This window comes from Herpailurus yagouaroundi, unplaced genomic scaffold, assembly GCF_014898765.1.
Source record: "Herpailurus yagouaroundi ecotype Mexico unplaced genomic scaffold, PumYag 29, whole genome shotgun sequence".
In the NCBI taxonomy this organism is placed as follows: domain Eukaryota; kingdom Metazoa; phylum Chordata; class Mammalia; order Carnivora; family Felidae; genus Herpailurus; species Herpailurus yagouaroundi.
Genome location: NW_024412377.1, coordinates 48,546,433 through 48,561,699, shown reverse-complemented (window position 1 = coordinate 48,561,699; position 15,267 = coordinate 48,546,433). Strand labels below are relative to the sequence as shown.

The window sequence follows — 15,267 nt, the reverse complement described above, 5'->3', positions numbered from 1 at the left end:
TTAGGTAGATAACCATACATATATGGTGAAAGTACAAAGCGTACAAAAACATTTTAAATGAGGGTCAGTCTTCCTGTCATCCCTTGTGCCCGTCCCCAGAGCCGCTGTTCCTGTGGAAGACCTTAGTGATCACTGTGTCTCTGTATTAAATTCCCAAGGATGCTGTAAAAATTTACCAGAAATGTAGTGGCATAGACCAACACAAATTTATCGTCTTATTGTGCAGGAGGTCAGAAGTCCTAAAATCGAGGTGTCAGCAGGGCCATGTTCTCTCTGGAGGCTCTAAGGGAAGATCCCTTCTCGTCTCTTCCAGCTTCTGGCGCCTCGGAGATTCCTTGGCTTGAAGCCACATGCCTTCAATCTCTGCCCATCTTTATGTGGCCTTCCCTGTGTGTCTCTCTGTGTCTTCTTCACTCCTTACAAGGATGCCTGCCATTGGATTTAAGACCTATCCTAAATCTAGGATGGTTTCATCTCAATATCTTTAAACTAATTACATCTGCAAAGATGCCCTATTTCTAAAAGGTCACAGTCTGAGGTTCTGAGTACACATAATTTTGAGGAAGACCATACTTAATCTACCACAGTTCCCCTCTCACAGAATTGCTTTTCTTGCAAGTTCAGGGGGGCTCCTGCCTTTGCCTGAATGTGCTTGTGTAAGAGGTCAGGGTCTTGAGAGTGGAAGGACCAAGGTAGCACAGAAAACACAGAAGTGAGTAGTCTTCACTTGCCTACCCCATCCCGTAGCTGTTAGCATCACTGCGTTTCATGGGAAACAAATGTCTCCAGCCATTCATTCGGTGTCTAACTCTATCTAACACTGGGTTTGGAGTGCCTCCACTGGGCCTTTTGGCAATTTCTGAAGAAGAGAAGGAAGATGAGGAGGAGGGGAAGGAGGAGGAGGAGAAGGAGGAGAAGGAGGAGAAGGAGGAGTATTGTTTGGTATCACTCAGCAGTGTTTGTGTTTACAAAACGTCTCTCCCATTAGACAATTCCAATTTAAAATACAGATTAGCAGGTCACGATCTCGCGGTCCATGAGTTCGAGCCCCGCGTCAGGCTCTGGGCTGATGGCTCAGAGCCTGGAGCCTGTTTCCGATTCTGTGTCTCCCTCTCTCTCTCTGCCCCTCCCCCGTTCATGCTCTGTCTCTCTCTGTCCCAAAAAATAAAATAAAACGTTGAAAAAAAAGAAAAAAAAATAAAATACAGATTAGCTGTGACAAAACTGACCTGGGATGGCTTTTCTCTTTGATGGTTTCAATTTCCAGCTTATCTGCCACAAATGATTGTAATACTATAGGATTTTGACAAAACAGGGGTAGGAGATTTGAATTCTTACCTGCAATTTCCAGTTCTAGGGGATAATAGCAGAGAGAAAAACAACAATAACTGAGTTGTAGGATATGAAAACATGCTGAATTTTCTCCTCAGACTTTATGCTCCTAGGCATTCAACAGGTCACTTTCCCTGTCGAAGAAATAAACTCTTGTACCAAATTATGAGCCTTAGAAAACCCATCATGTTTTTTCTTATGCCTTGAGTGCAAGGAAGGCTGGGAGAAACAATGATCAATTTCAGTAATTATCGGCCTAGATTTGTATTATATTCAGGCCTCGTCTATGTGTGGCTTTATGTTCTGTTTCTATCAGCAGGTTTTGTTGCACATGTGATTTAGCATTCTTCCTTGGCATTTTCTCCTGGCCTGGATTCCTTGACACAGTTCTCACTTTCTACTCTCTGCCATTTGTTTCTTCTGCTTCCTTCTCCCTCACCTTCTCTGCCCACCTTTTAAGTGCTGGGGTTTCTTAGGTTTCCTGCTCTTCTCTCTTTGGACACACAGCCCTTGGACTTCTTATATGCTCTGAGGACTTTAACTCTCCTTGGAGACCGATGACTCCCAAATCAGTATCTGCAACTCCAGCTTTTCCTGAGTTTGATTCAGATTTAAATCTGCCAACTGCACGTTAGGCCAGTGTTGTGTGTGTGTGTCCCTCAGGTGCCTTCCTCACCGATTATAAATTTGAACTCATCCTTTTCACCGAGATGGACACTTCTGCTCTGCTTCTTCTGTGCCCAGTCTTAGCAGACAGCTGGGCAATGGCCCAGAGTCTCAAGAAGGAATCTGCAAATTATCTAAGACTTGTTTCTTTCTCACCCTCACGTTCAACGTCCACTTCCTCTTGATCTCCCTGCTAAGCATTTCTGAAATCTGTCTTTCTCCCTTTGTTTCTACTGGCTCTGAATTTCGGACCTGGGACCAGATGATAACTGATCATCTCATCTGGTTATCTCCTTATCCTCTTAACTAGACCATAACAAGCTTAAGATGTTTCCATAGTTGCCCACTGCCTACAGCATTAAATGGAGACTTACCAGCATGATGGGTTCCTGCCCATCTCTGTGTAATCCTCTGCCACTCCACATTCCTCATTTTCTACCTTCACAGCCTCTTGCCATCCCACTTGGAACCACACTGTTCCATGCTTCATGGCTTTTCTGATACTGCTCTACCTAAAAGGCCCTTACTATCTTTCATTGCTAATTCTTACCCAACCTTAACTCAGTTCAGGTGTTACTCATTCAACAAACACTGAGCAACGAGTGTGTGCCAGGCAGTGTTGGGGTCCAGTTGTTGAGCAGGCAGAGGGACACTGTCCTCATGGAGCTTAATTCTAGAAGTTCTCACTGAACTATGATGGTAGGCTACATGCCTCTCCCTGTGCCTGCCCTCATCAGCAACCTTCCATGGTCCATCATTACCTCGGCCTGTGGGGCCACTGGTCTTCCTTCTGTAATGTACTATAAATTTCATGATGGTGGGGCCATGCCGTGTTCATCTTAGCATTCTTAGTGCCTGGAATAGTACTTAGCGTTTGGTAGATTCTCAGTATGTTTTCCTTGATGAACTCAATTATTGTTTATACATAAAAACATCCATGTCTCATGAGACCTTCACCTTCTAGAGAACACTTACCCTTGGTCCTCCAGAACAGGTCAGCCATCCTTGTGATATGCCCCTACATCTTGCATTATTTATTCCCAGAATTTTGCACAATTAGGACATTATTTTTTCAACCACTCACTTTTTTTGTGTGTGTGTGTGTGTGTGTTTCAATTTGATTTCCTGAGGGCGCCTGGGTGGCTCAGTCAGCTAAGCATTTAAATTCGGCTCAGGGCATGATCTCACAGTTTGTGAGTTCGAGCCCCGCATCAGACTCAGTGCTGACAGTTCAGAGCTTGGATCCTGCTTCAGATTCTGCATCTGCCTCTCTTTCTCCCCCCACCCCACCTCAAGCTCTGTCTCTCTCAACAATAAAACAAAAAATTAGAAAAAAATTGTTCAAAAAAATTTGGTTTTCTGCCTTAAGTTGTAAATTTCATCAGCCAGGTTGATGGTCAGGCTAGCACAGTACATGGCCTATAATAAATGCATAATAGATATTTGTTAACTAATGGATTGGCACATTTTTTGGCTGGATAAAAATCCTGAATGTGTTGCTGGGACCTACAGAAAATGCAGACCCAATTGCCTGCTGACCTAATGCCCCACTCTACCCATCTATAAAATGGAGATGTTCCTGTGGCATAATGTTGGATAGGAGCTGAGTATCAGATAAAACCATCTCAAAACAAATGTGTTGTAAATAAATTATACAAAAAGAAAAGATGGGATTGAAAGATTAAACACATCAACTAAGATTCCAGATGAGGTTTGAAATGCCTATTTCAGGATGTGGTATTTTATTCCTCCACAGAAAATATAAACATTTCCTCCCACTTTTCCTCCCCAGAATCTGAGACAGCAATGGTTGTGCAGAATGAAGCTCAATCAGAAGAGGTAAAAATTTTTGTGAAGTATTTGAAGCATGTGACTTCCATTTTTAAAATCCACAATAGAGGTTTGCAGAAATGAACTGGGGAGGACAGATCTATCTAAGCAGCAACGGTTGTGAGTTAGCTGAGGAATCTGTAGACTCGTGCTCTTGGCAGAACTAACATTCATATTGTTACTTCTATATGTGCAGATGCTTTGGAAACCAATAAGAGAAAAAACCATACAAAAACATGGAAAGATCAATATGTGTTCCTTCTGCATGGCCCAGGGTTAGTGACGTCCTGCAGAATCAACCCTTGCCACCGGCATATTTCTTATTTGCTGACCGTGCCTTTCATTAATTTTTATCATCACAAAAGTGGTTCAAGCTGCATCAAGTAAAAACTGTCAGCAGAATAGACACTTATAAGGGAAAAGGGAAAAGGGTCCCCATCCCTTCTTTCTTCCTTCCCCTCTCTCTCTGCAGAGAGAGATTGTTGTCCCTCCTTGCTGCTGTGTTGGAGAAAGGGACAGGAAGGTGAGGAAATGGAGCATGACCTGGGCAGCAGAGGTGGCATTGAGCCCCTACCAGAACTAGGTGCTGCCTGCAGAGCAAAACTCCTCAGATGATTTGGTGTCAGAAGTCCTGTACACTCATAAAAATTAAAACAAATTTAAAGTGATGTTAATTCATTTAAAAGCAAAGAAAGCAAATCTATTACTTGTTGACCTAAATAACGTTTTATGAAAAATAACTCTATTTTCCCCGAACGAAAAAATATTAGCAAGAGAAGTGGCATTAGTGGCATTGTTTGACATTTCTGCAAATCTCATTAATGTCTGGCTTGCTAGGAGACAGAAAGATACTCTTATCTGCTTGCATATTCTATCATCAGAATGGTGACAGTAGTCCATTACTTGTCACGTAACCTCTGGGAAACCCTACCTTCCATCTTGTGAGAGAATGACAGTGAAAAGGGCAAATAATGTCTCATGAAAATCGTTTTGATCTCATGGGTCCCCTGGCTACACTTTGAGAACCACTGCTGTCAAAAAGTTGAAATTGAGTTCCATTTTCCTCTTCTATCTTGTTGCCTCTGGAGGTCTAAGTCAGCTGAGGTCCTGAGTTGCACAGAACTGGGCAGAACTCAAAGGATTTAGGTGGTAGCCAATGAAGAGACTTGACCATGGAGAACACAGGGCTCACAGCACAGCTCTTTCCTATCTTCAGACCCCTGAGCCCCACAGCTCATATGCCTGATGTCGGAGACAGGAAGATTTGGGGGTCTGGGAAAATGTTCCAGATTTTCGGAGATTATTTTTAAAAACTTCTGATTTGTAAGGCTGCCTTGTCTTGATCTTGAGACATGTCGGGCAAAATGGGGTGAGAAGCAGTGAAGCTGCTGGTGGAGGGAAGATATGATTGGGACCGGAAGCTGTGTGAGTATGAAGTTCAGAAACGAGTGGCCCCATCACCTTCCCTGTGTCTCACCAGGTAAAAATGGTCATCAACCCTGACCTGCTAATGATCATTGCTCCCTCCGTGGGATTTGTGCTGTTGGTGTTGCTTGTGGCGTTTTTCCTTCGAGGTAAGGAGGGCAGGCCCAGGTGGGATGGAGCCCTCAGAGCTGTGGAGGCTCCAGGAGGGCCTGGGAGTGAACAGATCCTGCTTTCTGCCCCTGTCTCCATCCCCCAGAGTCCTCTTTCCATCCGGTCCCTATCTTGGTCAAGGGAAACTCATTCTCCCTAAGATGCTAAAGCCTTCCTGTATCATCTTCCTGATGGAGTTTATATTTTGGAAAAGAAAAAAAAAAGAGTACTTTCATTTACTGGGTGCATAACCTGTGACAGTTCTGATGCTATGCTCTTGATGTGCCTCTTTTCTCCCTCATTACTGCCTTAAGTGGAAAGTGCCATTATTATCATTGTCTGGGGTGGAGGAAGTTGTGGCCTGGCCTCCTCCTCTGACTAGGACTGCCCCAGGAAGAAAGCCATGAAGGATCTTGGCCTTATTATCTCCTTAAAGCAAGCTTTCCTTACCTGGGTTCCACAGAGAGACCTCGGGGGAAAGTGAATCCCTTGAAATCATGTGTAAAGGTACTTGCATGTTGATATCTGCATTTTTCAAGGGGCAGCGTCCATAATTGTTATTAGATTCTCCAGCCGGTCTGTGACCTTGCACCCCTCCTTCCCACCACCACTCCTCACTTTCAAAACAATAGTTTTGAAACACAGCAAAAAGGAGTCATGAAACAGGGTTTTAAGTTGTCATGCAAAGTATAGGCATGTGGCATCTGGTCCTGTTGTAAAATGGGGGAAAACTGTTCTGTAGTCATCAACAGAAACTGTTTCGAGGTGGTAGATAAGGAGATAAGACTGGTAACCATCTCAACTGTTTTGAGCAGCAGTAGCGAGACTGGCACATTTCAGCACCTGTCCCTAGTGAACACCGCCAAAGGGAATTTGAAACTCAGTGGAAGCCTGTCTTTAGCCTTCATGCAAAGCCCTCTTAAAGGCAGAGGCCATTGGTCCTCATACAGTTTTGGAAATTCTGAGTATGTCTCATAAGGAAGTGTTTTAAAACTTGAGTGAGTGCTTGAATTATGAGTGGGCAATGACTTAAAAATGAAGCGGCTTAACACTATTGCCCACACATGGGAACAACTGTGTAAGTGATGGGCACTGCCTCAGGACCCATAGAGGCAGTCACTAGATCTGGGAAAAGGAATGCATTTCCCTGCCTAAACCAGTCCCTAAATTCTCACCTTTGGTCCACCTCTGCTCTTGGGAAGGCAGCTCCTGGCTTAACCCAGCATTTCACATGTCCTAACACAGCTACTCTGCTTATACCATGGCCTTGTCTTTTCAGGGAAAGTCATGAAAACCAATTGTTTCCAGAAACACACAAGGTAATTCATCTTGCATGACTGATTGTTGTAATGATTGTACAAGCTGTTACAAATGATTAGATACTACTCAGTGGTTTAATGACTTGTTCTTGTGTTCTGATGAAATACAGGGTTGGAGAAATGTGGCATTAGAGGTGAAAAAGATGTGGGATTTAGCTCACATTAACCTCTGTCCTGGTTAACACTGTGTTATGTTTGTCTGAAATATAAATACAAAGGCAGGTTGCATTAATAGAAGCATGGCATGCAAAAGACAGAAGGTGATATGTCACTATCTTCTGTGTTCAGAATTTTTTGTTCAACTCTGGGCAATTCATTTTAAAAGGACGTTGTTAAACAGGAGTTTCCAGAGAAGAGAGCTGGCAGTGGGGAAAATGAAAACACGTAGAATATCATTCCTGGGATTTGGTGCCTCTGCCCAATTAGATCATTGTAACAGTTTTGTTTTGTTTTTTTTTTAATAGTCTGAAGAGTCTCTGGAAAGAGATTTTGAATATCTGTCCTGTTTTATAGCTTTTTGGGAAAGAAATGAAAAGATTTGGTGTCACCTGATGAAGACTGTGCTTTCATTAACGATTACGTCAATACCAAAATATCAATTAACAAATAAATATTAACAAGTGGGGCTTCGCAAGGTGACTTTCCAAGGTCATAAACACATTTAGGTCACAATTTTATATTTTTCCAATATAGAAACTTTTAATTCCCTTATTAGAATAGATTTGCAAAAGCCCTTTATCTCCTGAAGCCTCAGTTTTCCCATATGTGAATGGAGAGGCTTGGGCCGGATGGATGGAGTTTGAGCTCTTTTAACTCTAACAGCCATGGTTAGTGGCCTTGTGATTTAGCAGCATCCGTTTATTCCTGGTCCTGGTGTTTCCCATTTTCAGCCTCTCTTTTCTCTTTACAGGCTTGACAATGTTGGAGAGTGTAAAAACACCTCTGAAGATATGCAGCATGGAGGGGAAGTTGAAGATGGTCTTTTCACACTCTAACGGGCCACCTTTTCTTAGGATTGAGGATGGGGGCATCATGTGGGAATTGTCAAAATAAGTCCTAGAATGTTTTATTTTTAAAGCCTCATCTATTCCATTGGTGTCATCCATTCAGTCTTGCATTAATTTCACAAGTGCAAGGTATTTTAGAGACCGAAACTTCCCTGCCAGGTGCTTTAATCTCCTCTGTAGCATCAGGCTAAGGGATCTTCCAGACTACGCTTGAATAATTTCAGTGATGGTGAGCTCACTACCACAGCTAAAGGAGATCATTCAATCTCAGGGCAGTTCTGAGACAGAAATATTTAAAACAAAGCTGTCTCCAGAAAGCACCTGCCTGGCGGTCCTAGTTGAATTTACTGTGTTTACCCAGAACATGTATAATCTCTCTCCTCTCTGGCAGCACTCCAGATATTGGAAGGAGAGCTTCATGTCTCTCCAAAGTACCTTGCCCCTGGGACATGATTTCTGGTCCCTTCTCTACTCTAGTTGCCTTTGCCTTGTATGCATTTGTATCTCTCTCTTTATGCCCAGCTTACGGAGTTCAGTGCCCCACTCCAGGTATGGTATGAGCAGCCCTAGGTCTCATCAATAATTCAGGAAGTAATGTGGAACCACACCATAATTTCGGCTCACCCCCTGTTCTGTTTTGTTTTTTTAAAGAGAAGATTCTCCCTTAAGGAGTGCTCTGCAGTGGTGCGTGTGTGGTTGCACAGAGTCAGGAGTTTCCTGCAACAGGAGGCAAAGGTCCAGGTGGAGGTGGTTGTCAGAGACCTCATTTAAGCTGGAATTTCTCTCGACTCGTACAGTAGCTTCCAAGCCGCCTCCCAATCTATGCCCCTTCCCTTCTCGATTGGTTCTCCATGCTGTGGCAGAGATATCCTTTTCTAAATACAGATCGTAGATTCCTGTCTCCTGACTTCTACTTTTGGCATAGAGAAAGCATGTGGGCTCTGCCTGAGGCTGGGTGGCTGGGTGGCCGGGACTTCAGAGGCTAGGCAGCCGACATAGATGAGTGAGGCAAGGGGAAGTGCTGGGCCGTTACAAAGTGGAATGTGTCTGTGTCCACTTGAAGGCATTAACACTCCAACTTAGAATAATGACCTGGCCAAGCAACACATGGCCATCGGCTAGAAGGAGGCAACTGGTCTGAGACTCCAAAGTCCAGGGGGTAGGGTAGGGTTTTGCCAAATGATGACTTAATAAATATACAATTCTTATGCTGAGACTTCCTGATCAGAAGAGATCGTTGGTCTAGTTTTTCCTCTCTCTCCCTCTCTGTGCAATCAGGATGAATTGGTAGCCACCTACAAATAACTTCCTAGTATCTGGGCCCAGGAGAGAAAATCACTTCCCTTACAGAGCTTAAAAATCTAAATGAGACAAAACACATATGGGAAATGCAACAGAATGGAATCAGTGTTGATTTTCCATTTGCACAAGGAAGGGCTTTGATGGAGACATCGTTCTTACAGCTGATGTTTACATAGTGGGTCCACAATCAAACCTTGAGGATTTAGAACAACCTAATTCTGCAACCTGGACCTTGGTCTTTCTAGGCTAAATGAGATAACATCCAGTCCTTAAAAAGCATTCGCTATGGTCTAGGTACTCTACCAAGTGTTTCAAGGCAATTTCTCATTGGGTTCTCACAGCAGCCCAGTGAAACAGGTAAATTACTCCTGCTTTTGGAGCTGAGAAAACAGAAGCAGGGAGAGGTGAAGAAACTTGTCCAAGGTCACATGGACCAACATCCCTATGACAGAGCAGGGCTTTGAACCAGGCTGGAAGGACTCTACACTCTTAACCACTACCCTGTGCTTCACAGCGAGGGCCTTAATTTAACACTTGGTGCATACAGAATTGCGATATTGGCCTGTGTTGGTCCCAGATGGATTTTAGTTTGCTCAAATCCATGGCGACCTGGGTGTTTTGATGGTTCTCCAATCCCCAATTCTTTATAGCTCAATCTTCCCTGGTCCCCATATTATTTACTCAGAATCTTATTTGCATTTGCAGAGGAAGCTGCAAGTGGAGAACCTGGCAGGAACCTTAATGAAGCCAGGTGGGACACATTTAAATGGGAATGTGTTGAACTAACTCATGAAGAGTTGGAGCCAAGCTGTCAGCAGGCTTAATGAAAGGTTAACAGGAATCCAGCAATGGGTGGCTGGGGAGACTCTTTGTCTCTCTAAAGAAAACAAAAAGTTGAGAAGTGAGTTCCCTGGGTGGAGGCAGGATCAGAAGGAGGAAGCCACTTGTAACCAAAAGCCTGGGTCTCAAAATAGAATTTCATTGGATTTGTAAACATGTTATAGTCGTTAAAAAAAAAAAAAAAAGGCTCTGTGAATTCTCGGCTCTCTGAACATCAAAGGACACCGAAGAGAAATGTACTAGATGGAGTATGATTAATGCTGATGTTTTTATGAGGGTCTTGGAATGTGCTGGAGGTGGCTGCTCACAAAATGGAAGGTGGGTTTACTTTCCAACTGAGCTGGAAAGGTGCTGTTCTGCAGTTGTATGCTTTATGGGGTGCTGCACGTGGAGTGGAGGGTGGGTGCAGGAAAGACACCCACGTATCCAACAATTCAACTCCCATGTTTTAGCTGATGAAACCGAGGCCCTGACAGGGGGCCTTAGTTACCCCAGGCTACACAGTAAACCAGTGCTAGAGCACAGACCTAAACCATCTCACCTGGACTTACCTCTGTGGCCATGTCACAAACGTGTCATTGGAGTTTTCTAGGTCCACCTGGATCTGCCTGATTATTTACCCTTCTGAAGTAACATTACATTCTTGGTGCATGCATTTCTTTCCCTTGACCCATCTTTCCCAGCAAACCCTTGACCCTAGGGTGACTGACACTCCCAGAAAGAGGAATCAGAATGTAGAAGTGTAAAACTTGGCTGTTCTGTTGCTCTTTGAAGAACACTACCATAACTAGGGCAACTTGTCCTTGTCCTGCATGCTGGGAACCCCCTCAGTCCTGGACAAACTGGGATGATTGGTCCACCTGAGTCCATAACTAAACTAGAGCTGAAAACAACCACCCTTGGAGTTCTTTCAATCACCTGCTCTTGGCTTTCTTGCAGCGATGATGTTTTCACCACAGTGGGACTCAAGTGGAGTTTAATTTGTTTAGATCCCCTCTTAAAATGGACTACTAACTCTAGATTCTAGACCTTTGTTATTCAGAATGTGGGGCTCAGACCATGCTGTTGTCATCACATGGGAGCTTTTTAGAAATGCGGAATGTCATTCCCTGACCTGGAGCCAGAGAATCAGAATCTGCATTTTAACAAGGTTTCCATGTTATTCATATGAACATTAGGTTGAGAAGTACTGGCCTAAAGCATTGATTTTCAAAGTCGACAGCACATTGAAATCATATGGGGATTTCAGTATTAAAAACTACTGATGTTCAACTCCCCTCTGAAATCCTGATTTTAATGGGCATGGGGAGGGGGGAGAGACTATCAAGAGTTTTTATGCCACCTCGGATAACGCTAATACTCAGCAATGACTATAAGCCACGATTCTAAAGACAGGGCAGCTTTGCGCCAGAAGGTAATGTTGCTAATTAATCAGGACAGCTTTTGGCCTAAGTTACAAGTTTATGTGGGTCTAGTACCCCCACATGATTTTGCTCAAAGAAATGATCAATAAAATTGTCCAAGAAGATCTGAGGAGACAAGATAATGACCTAAATGTCCCAATTACTATGGATGAGGCCCATTAAAGTAATTAAAAATCAAGATATAATATTTGGTCTGTGGAAAGTGATAATGAGAAAACAGAAAAGATAAACGGAGAAAGAATGTCTAGGGGTCAAGGTGGTGCTATTAATCTTTCAGAGACATCAGGGGGATAATGAGGAGATGATGCTAAGATTATAAAAGAAACATGGGAGATTGGTTAAATGGAAACCTTTGTTGCAGAGTAAGGAACTTGGTAAAAAGGGAACTATCTGCCCTCTTGTACCTAAAAATAATGGGAGACCCTCCTCAGGGCACAGTTACTCATTATCTTAGTAAGAATGTATTCAGCTGCAAGTAAGAGAATACTTAAAAGTAGTGACTTAAAGACTTTGAATTATTTCACATACCTAGAAATCCAGATTTATGTTGAGATAGTAGAGTCTCTGTGACTTCTTTTGGCTCATTCTTCATGGCTGCAAGATGGCTGTCATTGCTCTAATGTGTCTCCTATGTGCCAAAGAGCCATTTTGGGTGCTGGGGTATAGTAATGAATCGGACAGACCTAGTCCCTCTTCCCAGATAGCTTACAGTCTCCAGAACCATTTCATCTGTGTTATGCATTTCATGATTCCAAATATTTGGATCGTCTTTAATGTATCCAAGAGGCAAAAAGATTGAAGAGTTTAAAAAGGATAAAAGTTTAGAAATTCTGCAGACACACCTTCTTGAAGCTGGGGAACTGTGCCTTTCATGTGAGTATCGGAAGTCAATAGAGGAATGAGGCAGAAACATTTCAGCCCTAGTAGGTGAAAGAAAATTATAGCAAAAATTCTTAGCTGCAGTGAAGCTTCATAAACATGGCAGGGAGTAGGTAGTTTGGTATAAGAGCAATGGTGCAGTAAGGGAAATAACCTCTTGTGTATTTCTGTGCCGTTTCCCATTTTTGTTTCTAAGCATCTCCAAACCTATGGTACTCTGTGTCAGAAGAGGAGGATATCTCCATTTGATAGGGGAGAAAAATGCAAGAACAGAGAGACAAAGTCACTGCCTGCATTCCCACAATAGTGGGAATCAAATGTCCTGATTCCTCCTCAATCCAATGGATAAGTATTTTCATGTGTGCACCTAGCTTTGTGCTTGAACCTAATAACAGGGCTGGCAGTCATCACTAATATTATTTGAGCACTTTCTGTATGTCAGGCACTACCCTAAAGCACTTTACATGCGTTATTTAATCTCTCTATGAGGGGGGTTGCCAGTTTTACCCTGTTGGACAGGTGAGGAAATGAAAGTTCAGATTCATAAAGTAGCTAATCTGCAGTTGAGCTTGGATTCAAACTCTGAAGCAGCTTCAGAGCTCATGTCCTCAACCCCTGGTCTCTGGCCCTTCCAGGTATATAAAGTGCCTTAGTGATCTCTTCATGATGGTAATCCTGTGTAAGGTGGATGGGGTTGGACTGGGGGTCTTAGGGTTTCCCCTGATCACCTTAGTGAGGTTCAATGTCTTCCCTCTCTAAGTTTGTCTGACTAGACCAACCTGGAAATGGATGGAACAGTGTGGAGGGCATGAAGCTCAAAGAGACTCCCATTCTTGAAGGGACTCAAGTTTAGCTTTACTTTCAATGGGGCTATCTGTTCAGGCTCAAAGATTGACTAATCAGAATCTGGCACTTAAAATATTCTATGAATCTGGCTCCCTCCCCCTTTAAAAACATACCTGGATAAAAGAGAAAGCAAAGGGCCTGGGTCCTACTCTCCTGCAGAGACTCTGGTCCTGCCTTCCTCTTCTCTGCCTGGCCCTCAGTCCTCACGATGCCTCTTATCTCCTCTCTCTACCTTGTTTATCTCTGTTCCCTCCTCAGCTTCTTTCCTTCTCTTCCCTGGTCCCTCTGAGATGCGTCTTATCTCCCTTCAGCAGCTCCATCAACAAAGTCCTATCATTTTTTCCTCCTGCTTCAGGATGCCTAGAATCATTTTAATCTGTTCCTCCGAGCTTTGGTTTTCAATCTCCTCCCAAACTTAATCTCAGACCCTTCTTCACTTAGATGAAAAAAAAGGCCAGAACGAGATTACATTACCTGACAAAACCTTCTGGCTCGGGGATCAAGATGATTAGAAAAGACAGCAGAATCTTTCTTACTTTACTACCATGCCTTTGGTATGTTGTGCTGAGAAAAGTTTTTTAATTAACCAAAGTCTCACCATCAATTAATGCTACAACCTCCACGACCAGCCCCCTGCTTTTTTTTTTTAATTTAAACTATTGTTGAAAATTTTGTAACATGTTGGTGTATGGCAAGAACCCAGCTCTCTGGGTCAAACTGGCCTAGAACCTGAAGCTGTTCTTGCCCACCTGGGTGGCCCAGGACAAGTTGTTTTGGCTTCTCTTAGTCTCAGCTTTATCATTTATAAACATGGAATAGTAACAGGACCCTCATAAGTAAGCATTCTTCAATGTAGCAATGCCAGTAAAGCAGTTGGCACAGTGCTTGGCACAGCGTAAGTGCTCTAAGACTAGCAGGCACTGTTGTTAGTGCACTCTGCAGCCCCGGCAAGTTTAGAGTTACCTGTCTATGTTAGTTGAGAGTTGCTGGCAGGACCTGCAGAGTCTCCCAGGAAGGTACCTACAGCGCACTTGGAGAACAGGCATGTCAAACCTGTGGGCTTCTGGTCTATCGCAGAAGCTGCACATATGTCCCCTGATCTGGGGTTCTCATACTTTAGACACCCTAAGACCCATCTGAGAACATGTTAAAATGCATATACCTGGGTTCAACCCCCAGAGATGCAGATTCAGTGACTTGGAATTGGGCCCTACTACCTGAATTTTTTATGACTGTGGTAGAGTTCTGAAGCAGTTCTGAAGCAGGGAGCAGTGGACCCTCTGAGAGTGTGGTTCAGAGGCTCACATTCAAACAGTGCTCATGGCAGCTAGCCTGATTGCTAATCACTCTGTCCTGCCACTTTCCTCAATTCTGATCCTGCTTTACCTTTGTCTTTGGATCCTGGTCTCAGCTCCAGTTTTGCTCTGATTTTGTTCTTTCTTGGTTCACCGTGGTCAACCCCAGGACATTCTTACCCTCTGGTTGTTGGCCTCAGCTTCCCCCACCTGCCCGAGGTCTGGCTCTGGCTGAATCCTGCATTACATGGTAAATTGTTCCCAAGTGATGCCATCACTCACTCCTACAGCTTCTGTGCGCCAGTTACGGTTATCATTCACCATCCTCCCTTGCCTTTCATTCATGCCTTTGGTACCAGACACCCCTTTGGACTTCCAATGTGATGAAGAATCTAGGAAGATGGCAAGGGCACCATTTTGAATTTGAATCATGATTTTAAAACACTGGGAATGTGGAGAGTGGACCATGTACTGAATTTTTATTGCCCTTAAAATATATGCTGGGCTATTTTTTATTTCAATTTTAAATCCATCTCATATATCTTGGTTCATGTGGGGGTTTTCCACCCCTGAGAAATGATGAAGAATATAAGAAGTATGCTCTGAAAAAAAAATGCTCTGGTTTCTATCTGGATTTCTTCTCCTTTCTGAATTGTGGCTATATTAGATAGATAAATAGATAATTTTTAAAACTATGGATATATAAGAAAAAAACATGAAATTCACCATTTTAACCACTTTCAGTGTATGACTCAGTGGTATTAATTACATTTATAATGTTGTATAACCATCACCATGATCTATTTCCAACATTTTTTCATCATCCCAAACAAAACCTCCGTAATTATTAAGCAATAACTCTCTATTCGCCCTTCCCTCAGCCCCTGGTAACTACCATTCTACTTTCTGTCTCTATGAATTTGCCTCTTCTAGATATTTCATGTAAGTGGAA

General features: G+C 43.2%; 1 protein-coding gene across 2 annotated transcripts in view; it reads left to right on the top strand.

Annotated features, from left to right (window-relative positions):
* Positions 1–8,956, top strand: part of TIMD4 (T cell immunoglobulin and mucin domain containing 4) — a 32,147-nt gene extending 23,191 nt beyond the window's left edge. The window contains exons 6-9 of one of the 2 annotated variants that reach the window (XM_040443093.1): positions 3,791–3,837; positions 5,309–5,402; positions 6,683–6,722; positions 7,633–8,956. In XM_040443093.1, the coding sequence (XP_040299027.1) occupies positions 3,791–3,837; positions 5,309–5,402; positions 6,683–6,722; positions 7,633–7,717 (266 nt within the window). In that variant the 3' untranslated portion in view covers positions 7,718–8,956. Of the gene's footprint in view, positions 1–3,754; positions 3,838–5,308; positions 5,403–6,682; positions 6,723–7,632 lie in introns of both variants that reach the window. The other variant, XM_040443085.1, reaches the window with a different exon arrangement.
* The last annotated feature ends 6,311 nt before the right edge of the window (positions 8,957–15,267 follow it).